A 14,397-nucleotide genomic window follows, 5' to 3' on the forward strand; every position below is an offset into this window, starting at 1 on the left:
GAGAAGGGACAATGCTACTATCCTTTTACCACACTTGAGCTTCAAAGTAGCACCATGATCTTCATGATAGAGAGTCTCTTATGTTTCACTTTCATATACTAGTGGGAATTTTACATTATAGAACTTGGCTTGTATATTCCAATGATGGGATTCCTCAAAATGCCCTAGGTCTTCGTGAGCAAGCAAGTTGGATGCACACCCACTTAGTTTCTTTTGTTGAGCTTTCATACACTTATAGCTCTAGTGCATCCGTTGCATGGCAATCCCTAATCACTCACATTGATATCTATTGATGGGCATCTCCATAGCCCGTTGATACGCCTAGTTGATGTGAGACTATCTTCTCATTTTTTCTTCTCCACAACCACCATTCTATTCCACCTATAGTGTTATATCCATGGCTCAAGCTCATATATTGCATGAAGATTGAAAAAGTTTGAGAACATCAAAATTAGGAAACAATTGCTTGGCTTGTCATCGGGGTTGTGCATGATTTAAATATTTTGTGTGGTGAAGATAGAGCATAGCCACACCATATGATTTGTAGGGATAGCTTTCTTTGGCCATGTTATTTTGAGAATGCATGATTGCTTTGTTAGTATGCTCGAAGTATTATTGTTTTTATGTCAATATTAAACTTTTTTCTTGGATCTTATGGATCTGAATATTCTTGCCAGAATAAAGAGAATTACATGGATAAATATGTTAGGTAGCATTCCACATCAAAAATTCTGTTTTTATCATTTACCTACTCGAGGACGAGCAGGAATTAAGCTTGGGGATGCTTGATACGTCTCCAACGTATCTATAATTTTTTATTGTTCCATGCTATTATATTATCTGTTTTGGATGTTTATGCGCTTTATTATACACTTTTATATCATTTTTGGGACTAACCTATTAACCGGAGGGCCAGCCCAAAATGTTGTTTTATTGCCTATTTCAGTGTTTCGGAGAAAAGGAATATCAAACGGAGTCCAAACGGAATGAAACCTTCGGGGGAGTTATTTTTGGAACGGAAGAAATCCAGGAGACTTGGAGTTTATGTTAGGGAAGATTCGAGGTGGCCACGAGGCAGGGAGGCGTGCCTGCCCCCCTAGGCATGCCCCCCCACCCTCGTGGGCCCCTTGTTGCTCCCCTGACCGACTTCTTTCACCTATATATGTCCATATACCCTAAAAACATCAGGGAGAAGAATAGATCGGGAGTTCTGCCGCCAGAAGCCTCCGTAGCCACCGAAAACCAATCTAGACCCGTTCCGGCACCCTGCCGGAGGGGGAAATCCCTCTCCGATGGCCATCTTCATCATCTCGGTGCTCTCCATGATGAGGAGGGAGTAGTTCACCCTCGGGGCTGAGGGTATGTACCAGTAGCTATGTGTTTGATCTCTCTCTCTCTCTCTCTCTCGTGTTCTTGAGTCGGCACGATCTTGATGTATCGCGAGCTTTGCTATTATAGTTGGATCTTATGATGTTTCTCCCCCTCTACTCTCTTGTGATGAATTGAGTTTTCCCTTTGAAGTTATCTTATCGGATTGAGTCTTTAAGGATTTGAGAACACTTGATGTATGTCTTGCATGTGCTTATCTGTGGTGACAATGGGATATCATGTGATCCACTTGATGTATGTTTTGGTGATCAACTTGCGAGTTCCATGACCTCGTGAACTTATGCATAGGGGTTGGCACACGTTTTCGTCTTGACTCTTTGGTAGAAACTTTGGGGCACTCTTTGAAGTTCTTTGTGTTGGTTGAATAGATGAATCTGAGATTGTGTGATGCATATCGTATAATCATACCCACGGATACTTGAGGTGACATTGGATTATCTAGGTGACATTAGGGTTTTGGTTGATTTGTGTCTTAAGGTGTTATTCTAGTATGAACTCTATGATAGATTGAACGGAAATAATAGCTTCATGTTATATTACTATGGACTCTTGAATAGATCGATCAAAAAGAATAACTTTGAGGTGGTTTCATACCCTACAATAATCTCTTCATTTGTTCTCCGCTATTAGTGACTTTGGAGTGACTCTTTGTTGCATGTTGAGGGATAGTTATATGATCCAATTATGTTATTATTGTTGAGAGAACTTGCACTAGTGAAAGTATGAACCCTAGGCCTTGTTTCAACGCATTGCAATATTGTGCTCACCTTTATCATTAGTTACCTTGCTGTTTTTATATTTTCAGAATACAAAAACCATTATCTACTATCCATATTGCACTTGTATCACCATCTCTTCACCGAATAGTGCACCTATACGATTTACCATTGTATTGGGTGTGTTGGGGACACAAGAGACTCTTTGTTATTTGGTTGCAGGGTTTGCTTGAGAGAGACCATCTTCATCCTACGCCTCTCATGGATTGATAAACCTTAGGTCATCCACTTGAGGGAAATTTGCTACTGTCCTACAAACATCTGCACTTGGAGGCCCAACAACGTCTACAAGAAGAATGTTGTGTAATAGACATCAACGGAGCAGAAGCAGTCCTTCGTCACGAGGTTAGACATCGCTCCGCACGGGTCCCGGCGTTCGATGAAATGCAGCAGGACGCCAGGCGGGGTTTGGACCTCGTGCTGGGGGAGGAACGTCGTCGTGAAGCTGCACTACGGGCGGCAAGATACCAGCAGGCGCTGTGGCGGTACCACTATCGCAGCGTCCGCTCCAGGATGCTCGAGGTGGGTGACCTCGTCCTGAGGCGGGTGCTCTCCAAGGAAGGTCTGCATAAGCTCTCACCCATGTGGGAGGGCCCGTTCAAGGTCGTCCATGTCTCCAGGCCTGGTGCCGCGCGCCTGGAGAGACAGGACGGGGTACCCATCCAGAACACCTGGAACATCCAGCACCTCCGGAAGTTCTACCCATGAAGCAAGGCCCAGCGCCTGTGACGCAAGGCCCCGTGCCAGTGAAGGTCTCCGCCCGTGACGCTCTCACGTAATAATGAGTGGGGTTATACACGCCCCGGAGTATCAGGAGTGCCGCCCTTGGGCCTCGGGGGCTCCCTCCCACGTCTTAGTGGCGGCACTTAGCTCTGCACTGGTGAGAAGACATGAAGACTAGACTAGGTGCTGGACGCGGCTTTTAATTTGCTTTCCGAAGTTGGCTCGCCCCTCTTTTAAGTGAAGTTTGCTCCTGGTGTTCTTCGCTGATTTGGTCCTGTCGCTTTCTGCCTCTATTCTGCCTTCATTTCTCTTGTCGGCTTGTACTCTCTCTCGCATTCCTCACGAGGGGGCTGGACGGGTGCCCTCGTGAGCGTTTTTTCCTCTTTCTGCCTTTTGTCAGCTTTTCGTGAGGCACCCTCGTTCGAGCCCACAAGCTGGCGCACCTCTCCTAATCCGTGCCTCACGGGTACCACGATACGAAGCACTGGGTCAAGACCAGCGGCTCCTGTAACCAAGGCTCGGGTGAACGATAAGCCTCTTAACGAATTTTTTGCAGTTCCTAAGTACCTACCAGGCCAAGGGGGCCTCGACAGGCACCAGGAAGCAAGCGCCTCGTGAGGAGGAGACTACTCCGAGCAAGTCAAGATAAGTTATCTCTACATAAAACGACAATGTTGCGACACAGCACGGGTAAGCATAGCTTAATATTTGAGAAATCATAGTTCGTTGCACGCCCCCGGGGGGGCATACTGGCTTTTTTCTTAGTACAGGAAGGAAAGTGAAAGATCATGGATGTCGCCTAGAGGGGGTGAATAGGCGTTTTAAAATAATTACGGTTTAGGCTTGAACAAATGCGGAATAAACCTAGCAGTTAATTTTTCAAGCACAAAACCTAAAACAACTAGGCTCACCTATGTGCACCAACAACTTATGCCAAGCAAGATAAGCAACTATGTGATAGCAAGATATATGACAAGAAATAATATGACTATCACAAAGTAAAGTGCATAAGTAAAAGGGCTCGGGTAAGAGATAACCGAGGCATGCGGAGACGATGATGTATCCCGAAGTTCACACCCTTGCGGATGCTAATCTCCGTTTGGAGTGGTGTGGAGGCACAATGCTCCACAAGAAGCCACTAGGGCCACCGTAATCTCCTCACGCCCTCACACAATGCAAGATGTCGTGATTCCACTAAAGGACCCTTGAGGGCGGTCACCGAACCCGTACAAATGGCAACCCTTGGGGGCAGTCACCAAACCCGTACACTTCGGCAACCCTTGGGGGCGGTCACTGGAACCCGTCAAATTGCTCGGGGCGATCTCCACAACCTAATTGGAGACCCCGACGCTTGCCCGAAGCTTTACACCATAATGATTGAGCTCAGAACACCAACAACCGTCTAGGGTGCCCAAGCACCCAAGAGGAACAAGCTCAAGGGTACCAAGCACCCAAGAGTAATAAGCTTCTCAACTTGTAACTTCCACGTATCACCGTGGAGAACTCAAACCGATGCACCAAATGCAAGGGCAAGGGCACACGGAGTGCCCAAGCCCTTCTCTCTCAAATCCCACCGAAGCAACTAATGCTAGGGAGCAAAATGAGAGGAAGAACAAGAAAGAGAACACCAAGAACTCCAAGATCTAGATCCAAGGGGTTCCCCTCACATAGAGGAGAAAGTGATTGGTGGAAATGTGGATCTAGATCTCCTCTATCTTTTCCCTCAAAAACTAGCAAGAATCCATGGAGGGATTGAGAGTAAGCAAGCTCGAAGAAGGTCAACAATGGGGGAAGAACACGAGCTCAAAGGATATGGTTCATCGCGGAAGAATACCCCCTTCTATAGGAGGGGGAAAATCCAACCGTTATGTGCTCAGCCCGCACATGAGCGGTACTACTGCTCCACGCGAGCGGTACTACCGCTCGGGCAGAAGAAACAGGGAAATGGAGCAACAAAACATGAACCTTGGGGTGGTAGTACCGCATATAAGTGGTACTACCGCTCACCCCAGCGGTACTACCGCTGGAGGAGCAGAACACGGGACCAAAAGAGGCAGGGCAGAGCAGAGTACGGCGGCAGTAATGCAGTAGCGGTACTACCGCCCGACTGGAGCGGTACTACCGCTTATAGGCGGTACTACCGTGCCTTACTGCCGTGCAACTACTGCTAAACCCAACACGAAAAGTGCAAGATCCAAAATCGAGGCGGTAGTAGAGCGGTACTGGAGCGGTACTACCGCTTGACGCTATAAGCGGGACTACCGCTGCCGACCGCGGTACTACCACGGGAAGAAAACCAGAACTGTCATAACTTCTTCATAAGAGCTCCGAATTGAGCAAACTCAAGCTTGTTGGATACAAGACGACGAGTAGCATCAAAACAGCGAAACCTCCAACTGAGAAGAACCGACAAAACCTCCAACATCGAAAACATCATAGAAGATGCATGTGAACTCCGTTTTCGATGAACTCGAGCTTGTCATCAAGATGACCATAAGCTCTAAGACTCACAAAGAGAACCAAACAAGAACCAAGAAAGATGATGCAAGGATGCAATGGTTTGAGCTCTCAACGAACGATACGATCAAACTACTCATCGAGAGCCCCCCTTGATAGTACGGCAATCGATCCTATAACCCGGTCTCCCAACTACCACTATGAGACAGGTAAAATAGAAAACCTATCAAGGGCAAACGTTTGTCTTGCACATAGTCCACTTGAGCTACATGATGACGATCTTGACTCCCTCAAGTTGGACCACCTTTCTTGATTGTGTTGGCTCGATGAAGACTAGTGGATTGCTCCCCCATACTCCACTATGGGTGAGCCACTCTTCCGCACATCTTCACAAGTCCATTGTCACCACAATGTACGGCAAGCTTCAAGAATTTGATCTCTTCGTGATGCTCCACTTGAAATTGCACACCACAACCTAACCCCACAAAGAACTCTCACATAGACCATGGGTTAGTACAGAAAGCATAATGGATAATGCTTACCATACCATGGGATCACTTGATCCCTCAGTAGATCTTATATGCTTTGTGTGTTGACCAACTTGATTCATTCTTGACTTAATCTTGATCAACCTTGAACCTTTCCAATTCTCTTCATTTGGATGATATCTTGAAGGTAGACATGAATGATCACACAATCTTCTTCTTCAAGTCATGCTTGCAACAAGCTCAACACTCACATGCCCAATATTTGGATAATTCCTTGAATAGCACCTTGGTCGACACAAACTCTCCTTGAAACCAACACATGTACTCCAAGAAAAGCCTATGGACAAAACCTTTAAATATAACTCAAGGCAACCATTAGTCCATAGAGATTGTCATCAATTGCCAAAACCAAACATGGGGGCACCGCATGTTCTTTCAGAAAGGAAGAACGAAATAAAAGCGATGCGTGCCCCTACAGCGGTCCGCGAGGGCGAGCTCTTGGCGCCATCCCGAGCTCAGCCAGACCCCTCCTCGCGCTTCATGGAGGTGCGGCGACGAGACGACCCACTGCCGCCTTTAAAGCGGGCGCGGCGGCGTGGCGGCTGGTCGTAACCGCCGCTGCTAGAGCTGTCGCCGGAGGAAGAGCCGCCATAGCTGGAGGAGACATGGTTGGCCCAAAGGGCAGGTTCGCCCTCATCCTCATCACGACCATTGCCAAGGCCGAGCACCTCCTCGCCGTCGTTGACCTCGGGACAGCACCCGGCGCGGCGACCATCTTCCCCAAACACCCTCACGTAGAGGGTCGCGTCACCGTCATACTTGAAATGGAGGGTGCACCGCCTGCCCAGGCTGCGCGTGCGGGCAAACGTCTGCCAGGCATGGACCAGGGCTATGTTGCACGCGACGGAGACCTCGATCGCGACCTAGGAAGCCCTGCTGCAGCAGCCGTCCGTCTGCAGCCAGAGCCCGCCTGGACCTGAGGCCGGAAGATCGTCGGCGAAGAAGCGTGGGAGCTGAAGCCAGTTGCCGGCCGGGTTCTCCGACCAGACGACGAACTCCGGCGGCACCTCCGCCAAGTGGAAGCGCGACCGGGAAGGCAGCGCGACCACGACACTTCTCCCTTCATCAACAGGACTGCCGCGACCGGGGCGACCCCTCCCACGCGAAGCGGCACCGCCATGGCCGCGGGGGGCCGCGGCGGGGGTCGCGGTGTGCTTGCGGGGACGGCCGCGTCCACGCTTGGGCACCGGAGAGCCGAGCCCCTCGCAAGGGGCCTTCCCCTTCTCCGCGGCAGAGAACCTCTTCGACGGCGCCATTAGTGTCGCAACTGGCAATGGAGCAAAGGGGGAGAAGCGAGCGGAATGGGAAGAGATGTGCGACGGGGGCTCTGTCCCCCTCCCCATTTATAGCAGGAGAAGGCCAACCAGCACCCCCCATGATCACAGGTAATGATGGTTTTTCCTTGCATGCAGCAGGGACTCATCAAATCGGGCAGTTGCCGAGGCAATGTGGGGAAGCGGAGATGCCCACGTCCAATCAATCACCACGCGTCGACCAAGGCCGCAGGCTATTGGGGCTCGCGGAGCTCCGTGCTTGCCCTTTGGCTCCGCCTCGAAGCCAAGCCCGAGCGCGCCTTGGGCCCGGGGGCTACTGTCGGCGTTCTGGGAATGGGGGTCCCCAAACTTGCCTGCCTGCGGCCCATGGCGTGGCTCTGCGAGCGGGCCGGTACGGCCCATCTTCACCAGCAAGGACTCAAGACCTTCGCGAGGGACCAAGCCTCACGAGGCGGACGACGTGAGACCTCCTCGGGAGCGGCCTCACCAGGCTGGCTCGCGAGGGGGGGAGAGATCAAGGCGAGGCAAACCTCACGAGGTTCCAATAACGTGAGCCATGACGACCAAGGCCAGGCGGGCGCCAGCGCGCACAGTGTCCTTGTTTCCACTTTGGTGCTAAGGAGGCAAGCGCAGATAAAGAGTACTGAGGCGTCAAGCAAAGGTTTCCATATCGGTGCAACGAGACCAAGCCCAGCAGGATGGCAAGACGGAGGTCACCGTGGAGCCCAAGACGGCGTCACCACCAGAGCCTTTGGCAGTCGAAGACTATTTTTGTCAGGATAAGTTGTACCAGTTGTCCCCTTTCAAATTGGCCGTTCTTTGCTCCCTTCCCGCTCAATATTTGGGGAGAGGACGAGGGCCTCTATAAATAGGACTAGCCACCATGGTAGGAGGGGCAACTAATCAGAGAGAGATCGATCCGGACAACCACAAGTTCACCAAGCACAAGAACACCTTTCCTCAGGAGGTTGTTCTTCCCCTTGTACTGTTCATCCTCAGCCCAAGAGGCAATCCACCACCACCACACTGGAGTAGGGTATTACACCACAACGGTGGCCCGAACCAGTATAAATCTTGTGTCTCATGTGTTGTGAGTTCGTGTGCCTAGCCTAGAAATCGCAAAGTGTGTGAGGGCGTGATCGGTGAGGGAGAGATCTTCGCGTGCACCCCAGTGTTCGAACCTTAAGGATTTTGTCAGAACCCGAAATCCGACACAACTGGCCAGGAAGTAAGAAGTGTTGCTTTTGTGCTCATGACGAGACAATCAAACACCTCTTTTTCCAATGCAACTTTGAACGTTCTACATGGTCAGTCATCCAAATAGCGTCAAATTTGTATCCACCAACGAGGGTTGCCAATATATTTGGTCATTGGTTGGACGAAATTCCAAATAGTTTGAAAACGCTAATAAGGATGGGGCGTATGCCTTACTATGGTCGCTTTGGCTATGTAGAAATGATTTGATTTTTAATAAAAAATGCTTATTATCTGCAGGTTATTTTCCGTTGTACGCACTCGCTTCATACGTGGTCTACACTACAATACGTGGTCTACACTACAACAGGCGGAGCATCAATCGTTGTTCAAAGCGGTGTATACGCAGTTGGAGCAGGCGGCTACGAAGGGTTTTTTCCCAATATGGGTGGTAGCATAACCTCCGGATCGATCCACCATCGAGTTCGACATAGGCAAAGTGCCGATCCATAGGACTTTACCGTTACTGATTTGTCGGTTTTCTTACATTTTCTAGTGTCAGATTTTTGGTGTTTGATTGTGTGCATCCTATTTATAAAGAGGCCGGGTGTTACTCATAATATTTTGTATCCACTTGATGCTACATTTGAGATAATAAAATCACCCTTTATCGAAAAAGCCTCTGCTTTGTCATAAGGGCAACATACTTCAGCAGAAGAACAAAGTTTTAGATCGCAAGCCATACCGATAACAAAGGAGAAATATTCATGAGATATGTCTTGCTCTATTTGACCAAGCTACATGAAGCATTCACTATATATACAATACATAATACTTGAACGGCTTCCAAGGAAAATGTGGCATTGAGACTTTGATCATTGCATGCCTATTATCACAAAATGTACAGGTATGATTATCTGCAGGTGAGTGGCAGTAGAAGCCTTTCAATGATGTAACCTATGTTGTCGCTCTCTCTTTTGGAGTATATACAACCACTGCGTGTTTGGATCCGGTCCAGCACAACATGAAAAACACCTCAGCTCAGTAATCCTGGAGCAACGCATCCAGCTTTTTCCGCCTCGCGGCGTGCTTCAGCTTCTCCATTGCGATAAGCCCTACTTGCCTCACCCTCTCCCTGGATAACCCGAACCTGAAGAATGTTTCGAAGATCAGGATTAGACTATCATGTGGCAAGAAAGAATTGTGGTTCAGTTAGTAATGGTCATATCCTCTTGATGCTCCATTTTTAGCTAATAAAATCCACCCTTTGTCGAAAAACATGTCGATGTTATGAACACTGTATGCGGAAATTTCAAAACATTTTCAGGCAAACAAATACTTGATTGTGAGATAAAATAACCTTGGCAAAAAAAAGGAATCAGAAAATTGTGATGTTGCTTTGATTTTTTTTTAAATGGAGGAGGACCCCGGCCTCGGCCTCTGCATCTGGACGATGCATGTAGCCACTTTATTAATTATTCATACAAGACCTTACAAAGGCATACAATAGTAAGACTGAAACCACCGTCTAGGCAACAAAAGTGTCACTACTCCTATCCAATTGATGAAGGGATGCTGATAGTCTGGGCCTAATACCAAACAGACCTCGCAGCCAAACCTAACATCTAAGACCTAAGGTCCCAACCAGGACGCCTGCCGGGTATGGGCACCCACCAGTCCGGCGTGCTCCTCAACCAGGACGCCTGCCAGGTATGAGGCCGCCACAGCCACCTGCCGCCAATCCATCTTCAGAGCTGTACTGCTGCATGAACGTTGCCCGGTCTAGCTGCCGCCGACGCCATCACGACGCCAGACAGCGACGACCTCCTGCGCGAGTCCATCCTCGCAAATCAGACGCCTAATCTCCAGAGCGCCATGCCATCGAGATCCGACACCATCAATGTGTGATGAAGCACCGCTCCTCCTCTTGTCACCTCCAGCCATCACTTGCTCCAAAACGATGCCTCCATGAGGGAAAGCACTACTAAGAGCGTCATCATCGTCCGATCCGGGAGACCCAGATCTAGAGTTTCCCCCGGAGCATCCCGAGCCTAATGACGCCAACTGCAACAACGATGCCTCGACAAGGAAACGACATCAAAGACGCCGCCATCGTTCGCCATGACCGTAGTCGGCGCGATTTTCATCGGCAGTTGCGCCACCGGGCGTACAGCACCGGCCTCGCTGGTTCCTTCGACCGTAGCAAACTCCAAAACGATGCCCTGAAGAGGGGCTACAGCGCAAGAGCACCGCCGTCGCTCGATCCCATGGAGATCTAGGGTTTTTCCCGGAGTTGCCCGGGTTGGCAAGGGCCAGACAAAGATGCCGGCGTGTCGCACTCGCCATCGCGTCGACCGTGACCCGGAGACCAAGCTCACGCCTGAGCCCAGATCCGGCCGCGCCGCCGCCGATCTGGTCACGCCGCTGTCGTCCCTGGCGACCGTGGCGCCCCAGATCTTGAAGCCGCCTGCCATGGGGAATGGGATCGCCGGAGCGCCGCCAGCCCCCGTCGTGACGTCCGGCCGCACGCCACGCTCCGGCCCGCGCCAGCTCATCACGAGCGGGAGGGCACCTAGTCCCCGCCGCCGCCGGCGACGGCAAGGCTTTGCCTGGCCGCGCCCTTGGGCGGCGGTGAGGGAGGAGGAGGACGAGAGGGGGAGTCGGTGGCGACGGGATCTGGGGGCCTCCCCCAGCCGCCGCACGGGGGCGACTCGGGAGGGACGGGACTTTTTGTTCAGTTTATCAAGAAAGGGTCTGGCAAACGATGACCTGGGACTCACAGATGGGTTTGCTGCCGTGGATGAGCACGGGCACCATCCTGTGGACGGGGTTGGAGCGGAGGAGCTGGACTCACAGATGTTGCTTTGATGACATTTCCTTTTGACAGCAATTAATAAGCGCAAGGCATGGCAAAAGTTCTTGTTCAGTTGAAGAAGTAATACTTACTGTCTGCTAATATCCTCCCATGTATGGCATTGTTTCCCTATACCATGGTATAACTGAATAATGTCCCTCTCACGTTCAGTGAGATTTGAGTTTAGAAGTTTGTTGACTTCCTCCTGGTATCAGCACAATCTTAAGATAAAACATATTTGACTGAAAATCACAAGGAAGCGAACAACAACAGCAATAAAAGTTACCTTTAGATACCACTCCTCAAATCCATGCCATGGGTCATTCGCAACATTTTGATCCTCTATATACTGAGAATGAGTGGAGGAGGAAATCAAAGTTAACCCCGAGGAATATTTCATCGGTGAAAATGTATTTTGGTGGTATTTAATGTGTGGTAGTGTAACAGCTTACGCTGTGGAGTGTATCTCCGGGTAGGCCATTTAAGGAGGAGAATGCCTGTTGATCCAACGAAAGAGCCTTATTGACAGCCTGCATTTTGGAGATGCAAAATCATTGTGAGAAGTCCAAAGGTGTAAAAGGGCTAAACATAAGAAATCATACTTGGGACGATAAATATGTAAATACCTGTGTAGCATTGTGCACTTTCTTCTCCGATATATTGAGCAACTTTGCGATGTTCTAAGGACAATGGCAAAAGGTTAGAGAAGAAGTAACAGAGCAACATGATGAACACACACAAAATCATGCTGATTGAAATGCTTCACTCAAATAAAACTGCTACTCCGCCCTACTTGCGTTGTCGGAGAAACCCCTTGGTCCTCCAATGCGTACTTTGCGCCACGAATCGCAATCAGCCTCTCATGCAGGTAAGTAGGGAGCCTGAATGTTTTCGAGTTGTCAGCCAGTGCTCTTGAAACACCCTGGTAACAAGGAAAGTAATGAATGGATAAAGAGTGCAAAGATTCTCTCATTAGTACAGTACTGATGAGATGAGCAAAGAGGTCTCACCTGACGAATCCACCAGTATACGTAAGTGGAAATTCTGAAGCCCCTGGATGCATCGAACTTTTCGATCCCGCGGAGTAGCCCTATGAGACCACCCTGAACCACCAACCAAATTGCCCAACATGTTACATGTTGATTTTTGTGAAACATGCTAACTGTCCTAGTGAAACAAATGCCCATGAACAGGAGGATGTGATTACCTGAATCAGGTCGGACAGCTCAACCCCCAGCTTGTCATACTTTTGGGCGATGGATATGACCAAACGGATGTTGCTCATCGTTAGCACCTCCCTCGCGAGGAACGACTCGCGCATTCTTGACCGTAGCTCCGGCGTCGATATCCGAAGTGATTGCGCCATCTGCTTGTACGACGGCTCATTCCCCAGTTTTTCTTTCAGCCTGAATCAATGTTTCAGACTCAGAAGTTAGGCAAAAGTGTCAATTTGATAGCACAAGGCAAAGCAGCAGTGACAATGGTTCTTGATTTCGGATTAGGAGAAGAAGCATATAGTACTATGTTGGTTGAATGTATCACTGAATTTGGGGAAGAGCACTCCCATCCCATACTTTGATCTTTGCTGCTGCAGCCATATCCCGTCCTTGATCTTCTTGGAGAGGTGGACAACCTGCTTGTGCGTGAGGAGCTCCTTGCTGACGGTACCGCGAAGGTAGATGCGGTTTCTGCTCTGCAGCAGCTCGGGGCTGATGCTCAGGTGCACGGCGCCGCTGCCTTTCTTGGACCTCCCACGCCTCCGGCCGCTCATCCGCCGCTGCCTCGCCGAGACGCCGGAGCGCGCCACGACGACGGAGCTGCTCCTGCCCTTGCCGTCTTCGTCCTCGGCCGAACCAATGGCCTCCACATGGTGGCCATCACCGCCGCCGTCGTCCTCCTCCTCCTCGAAGGGGAGCTGCCACTGCTTCTCGAGCATGGACCTCTGCAGCAGGATAATGGCATCGAGGGAGAACTCGTCGGCGGGCAACAAGGGAGGAGGCTGCGGTGCGAGCGAAGGCGCGCTCTGCCTGAGGGCCCGCATGACCTGCGCGCGGCCATGTGGGGAGAGCTTGAGTCTGTGCGCGGCGACGGTGAGCTTGGACGCGGCCGGTGGCGCGAACTGCAGCGAGGAGGAGCCGTGGGCGTCTCCCGCCGCGCTGCTCATGTGGCTGTTGACCTTGTCGGAGAGCAGGTCGTTGGGCGGCCCGAAGGACGTGCTGAGAAGGCGGTTGCCTGCGCTCAGCCCGATCAAGGCAGGCGTCGCCGTCATGTCTCGCCGCCCGTTTAGTTATCTGCGCCGTATGAGCGCGGCGAGGGATTACAAAACACTGTGTTTCAAGAAACAGAGAAAGAAGAGATAGGAAGCTCGTACCTGTGCGGCGGCGCGGGGGAAGCGACGAAGAATCAAGGGAAGGGGAAGGGGAGGCAGAGGAAGACGACGGCGCGGGCGTCGGAGACAATAACCAAGTACGGAGTACTAGCTAGTAGTACGAAGTAACTAGAAGCTCAATGGAGACCACACGCCGAGAGAGACGAGAGAGAGAGAGGGAGACGGAGAGGCTATTAACAGTTCGCTCGTGCGTGCGGTGGCAGCGGCAGCCGGCGCCACTGCTGCGCGCGCTGGATTTACTGCGTTACTGCAGTGGAGAGGCCGGGCCGGAGGGGGAGGAGAGGATAGGGTGAGTGAGGGCGGGAGGCCATTGGCGGGGGAAGATATCCGCGGGTGGCCTCTCGTCTGGACGCCGAGGCCGAGCGCGCGCCACGACCACCAGATCCTGCGCCCGGGCCACCTGGCAACAAAAGATCGTCCCCTCCCCGTTGCCTCCACACGTTGCCTCTCCTTGTTTTGATTTCACGGCACTTCCTTTGACGCATAAAAACGATAAGTACATGCATCCTGGATTCGCACGAATACAAGAAAACTTTGATCCGCACCGTAAAGAGACCTGAGTATTCAAGATAGCAATGACATATCCCCCAACCTCATCGGCCACATCAGCGGCGGCCACCTTTACTCCTCGCCGGCACCTTGTCGGCACGTTAGTGGCGGCCATTTCCACTCCTCATCGGCACCTCATCCTCGCCGCGGCTTCCACGGATCTGGTGACGAATTGGTTGACGTTGAACAATGTCGTCCCTAAATGGCCGAAACACCTTAGGAAATAAGAACCGCAACTAGCCTT

The 14,397-nt window shown here is 50.8% G+C and overlaps 1 protein-coding gene across 1 annotated transcript; it reads right to left on the reverse strand.

The window, feature by feature from the left end:
• Window positions 1-9,123: 9,123 nt before the first annotated feature.
• On the reverse strand, window positions 9,124-13,976 carry LOC123147203 (RNA polymerase sigma factor sigA). The gene is made up of 10 exons (XM_044566446.1): window positions 13,587-13,976; window positions 12,790-13,506; window positions 12,423-12,621; window positions 12,226-12,318; window positions 12,009-12,137; window positions 11,842-11,895; window positions 11,668-11,745; window positions 11,502-11,564; window positions 11,308-11,420; window positions 9,124-9,511 (listed from the first exon to the last, which is right to left on the reverse strand). The coding sequence occupies exons 2-10, from the start codon at window positions 13,482-13,484 to the stop codon at window positions 9,403-9,405; spliced, it is 1,533 nt and encodes a 510-aa protein (XP_044422381.1). The 5' UTR covers window positions 13,485-13,506; window positions 13,587-13,976; the 3' UTR covers window positions 9,124-9,402.
• Window positions 13,977-14,397: the final 421 nt, after the last annotated feature.

Source organism: Triticum aestivum, chromosome 7A (genome assembly GCF_018294505.1).
Source record: "Triticum aestivum cultivar Chinese Spring chromosome 7A, IWGSC CS RefSeq v2.1, whole genome shotgun sequence".
NCBI lineage: Eukaryota > Viridiplantae > Streptophyta > Magnoliopsida > Poales > Poaceae > Triticum > Triticum aestivum.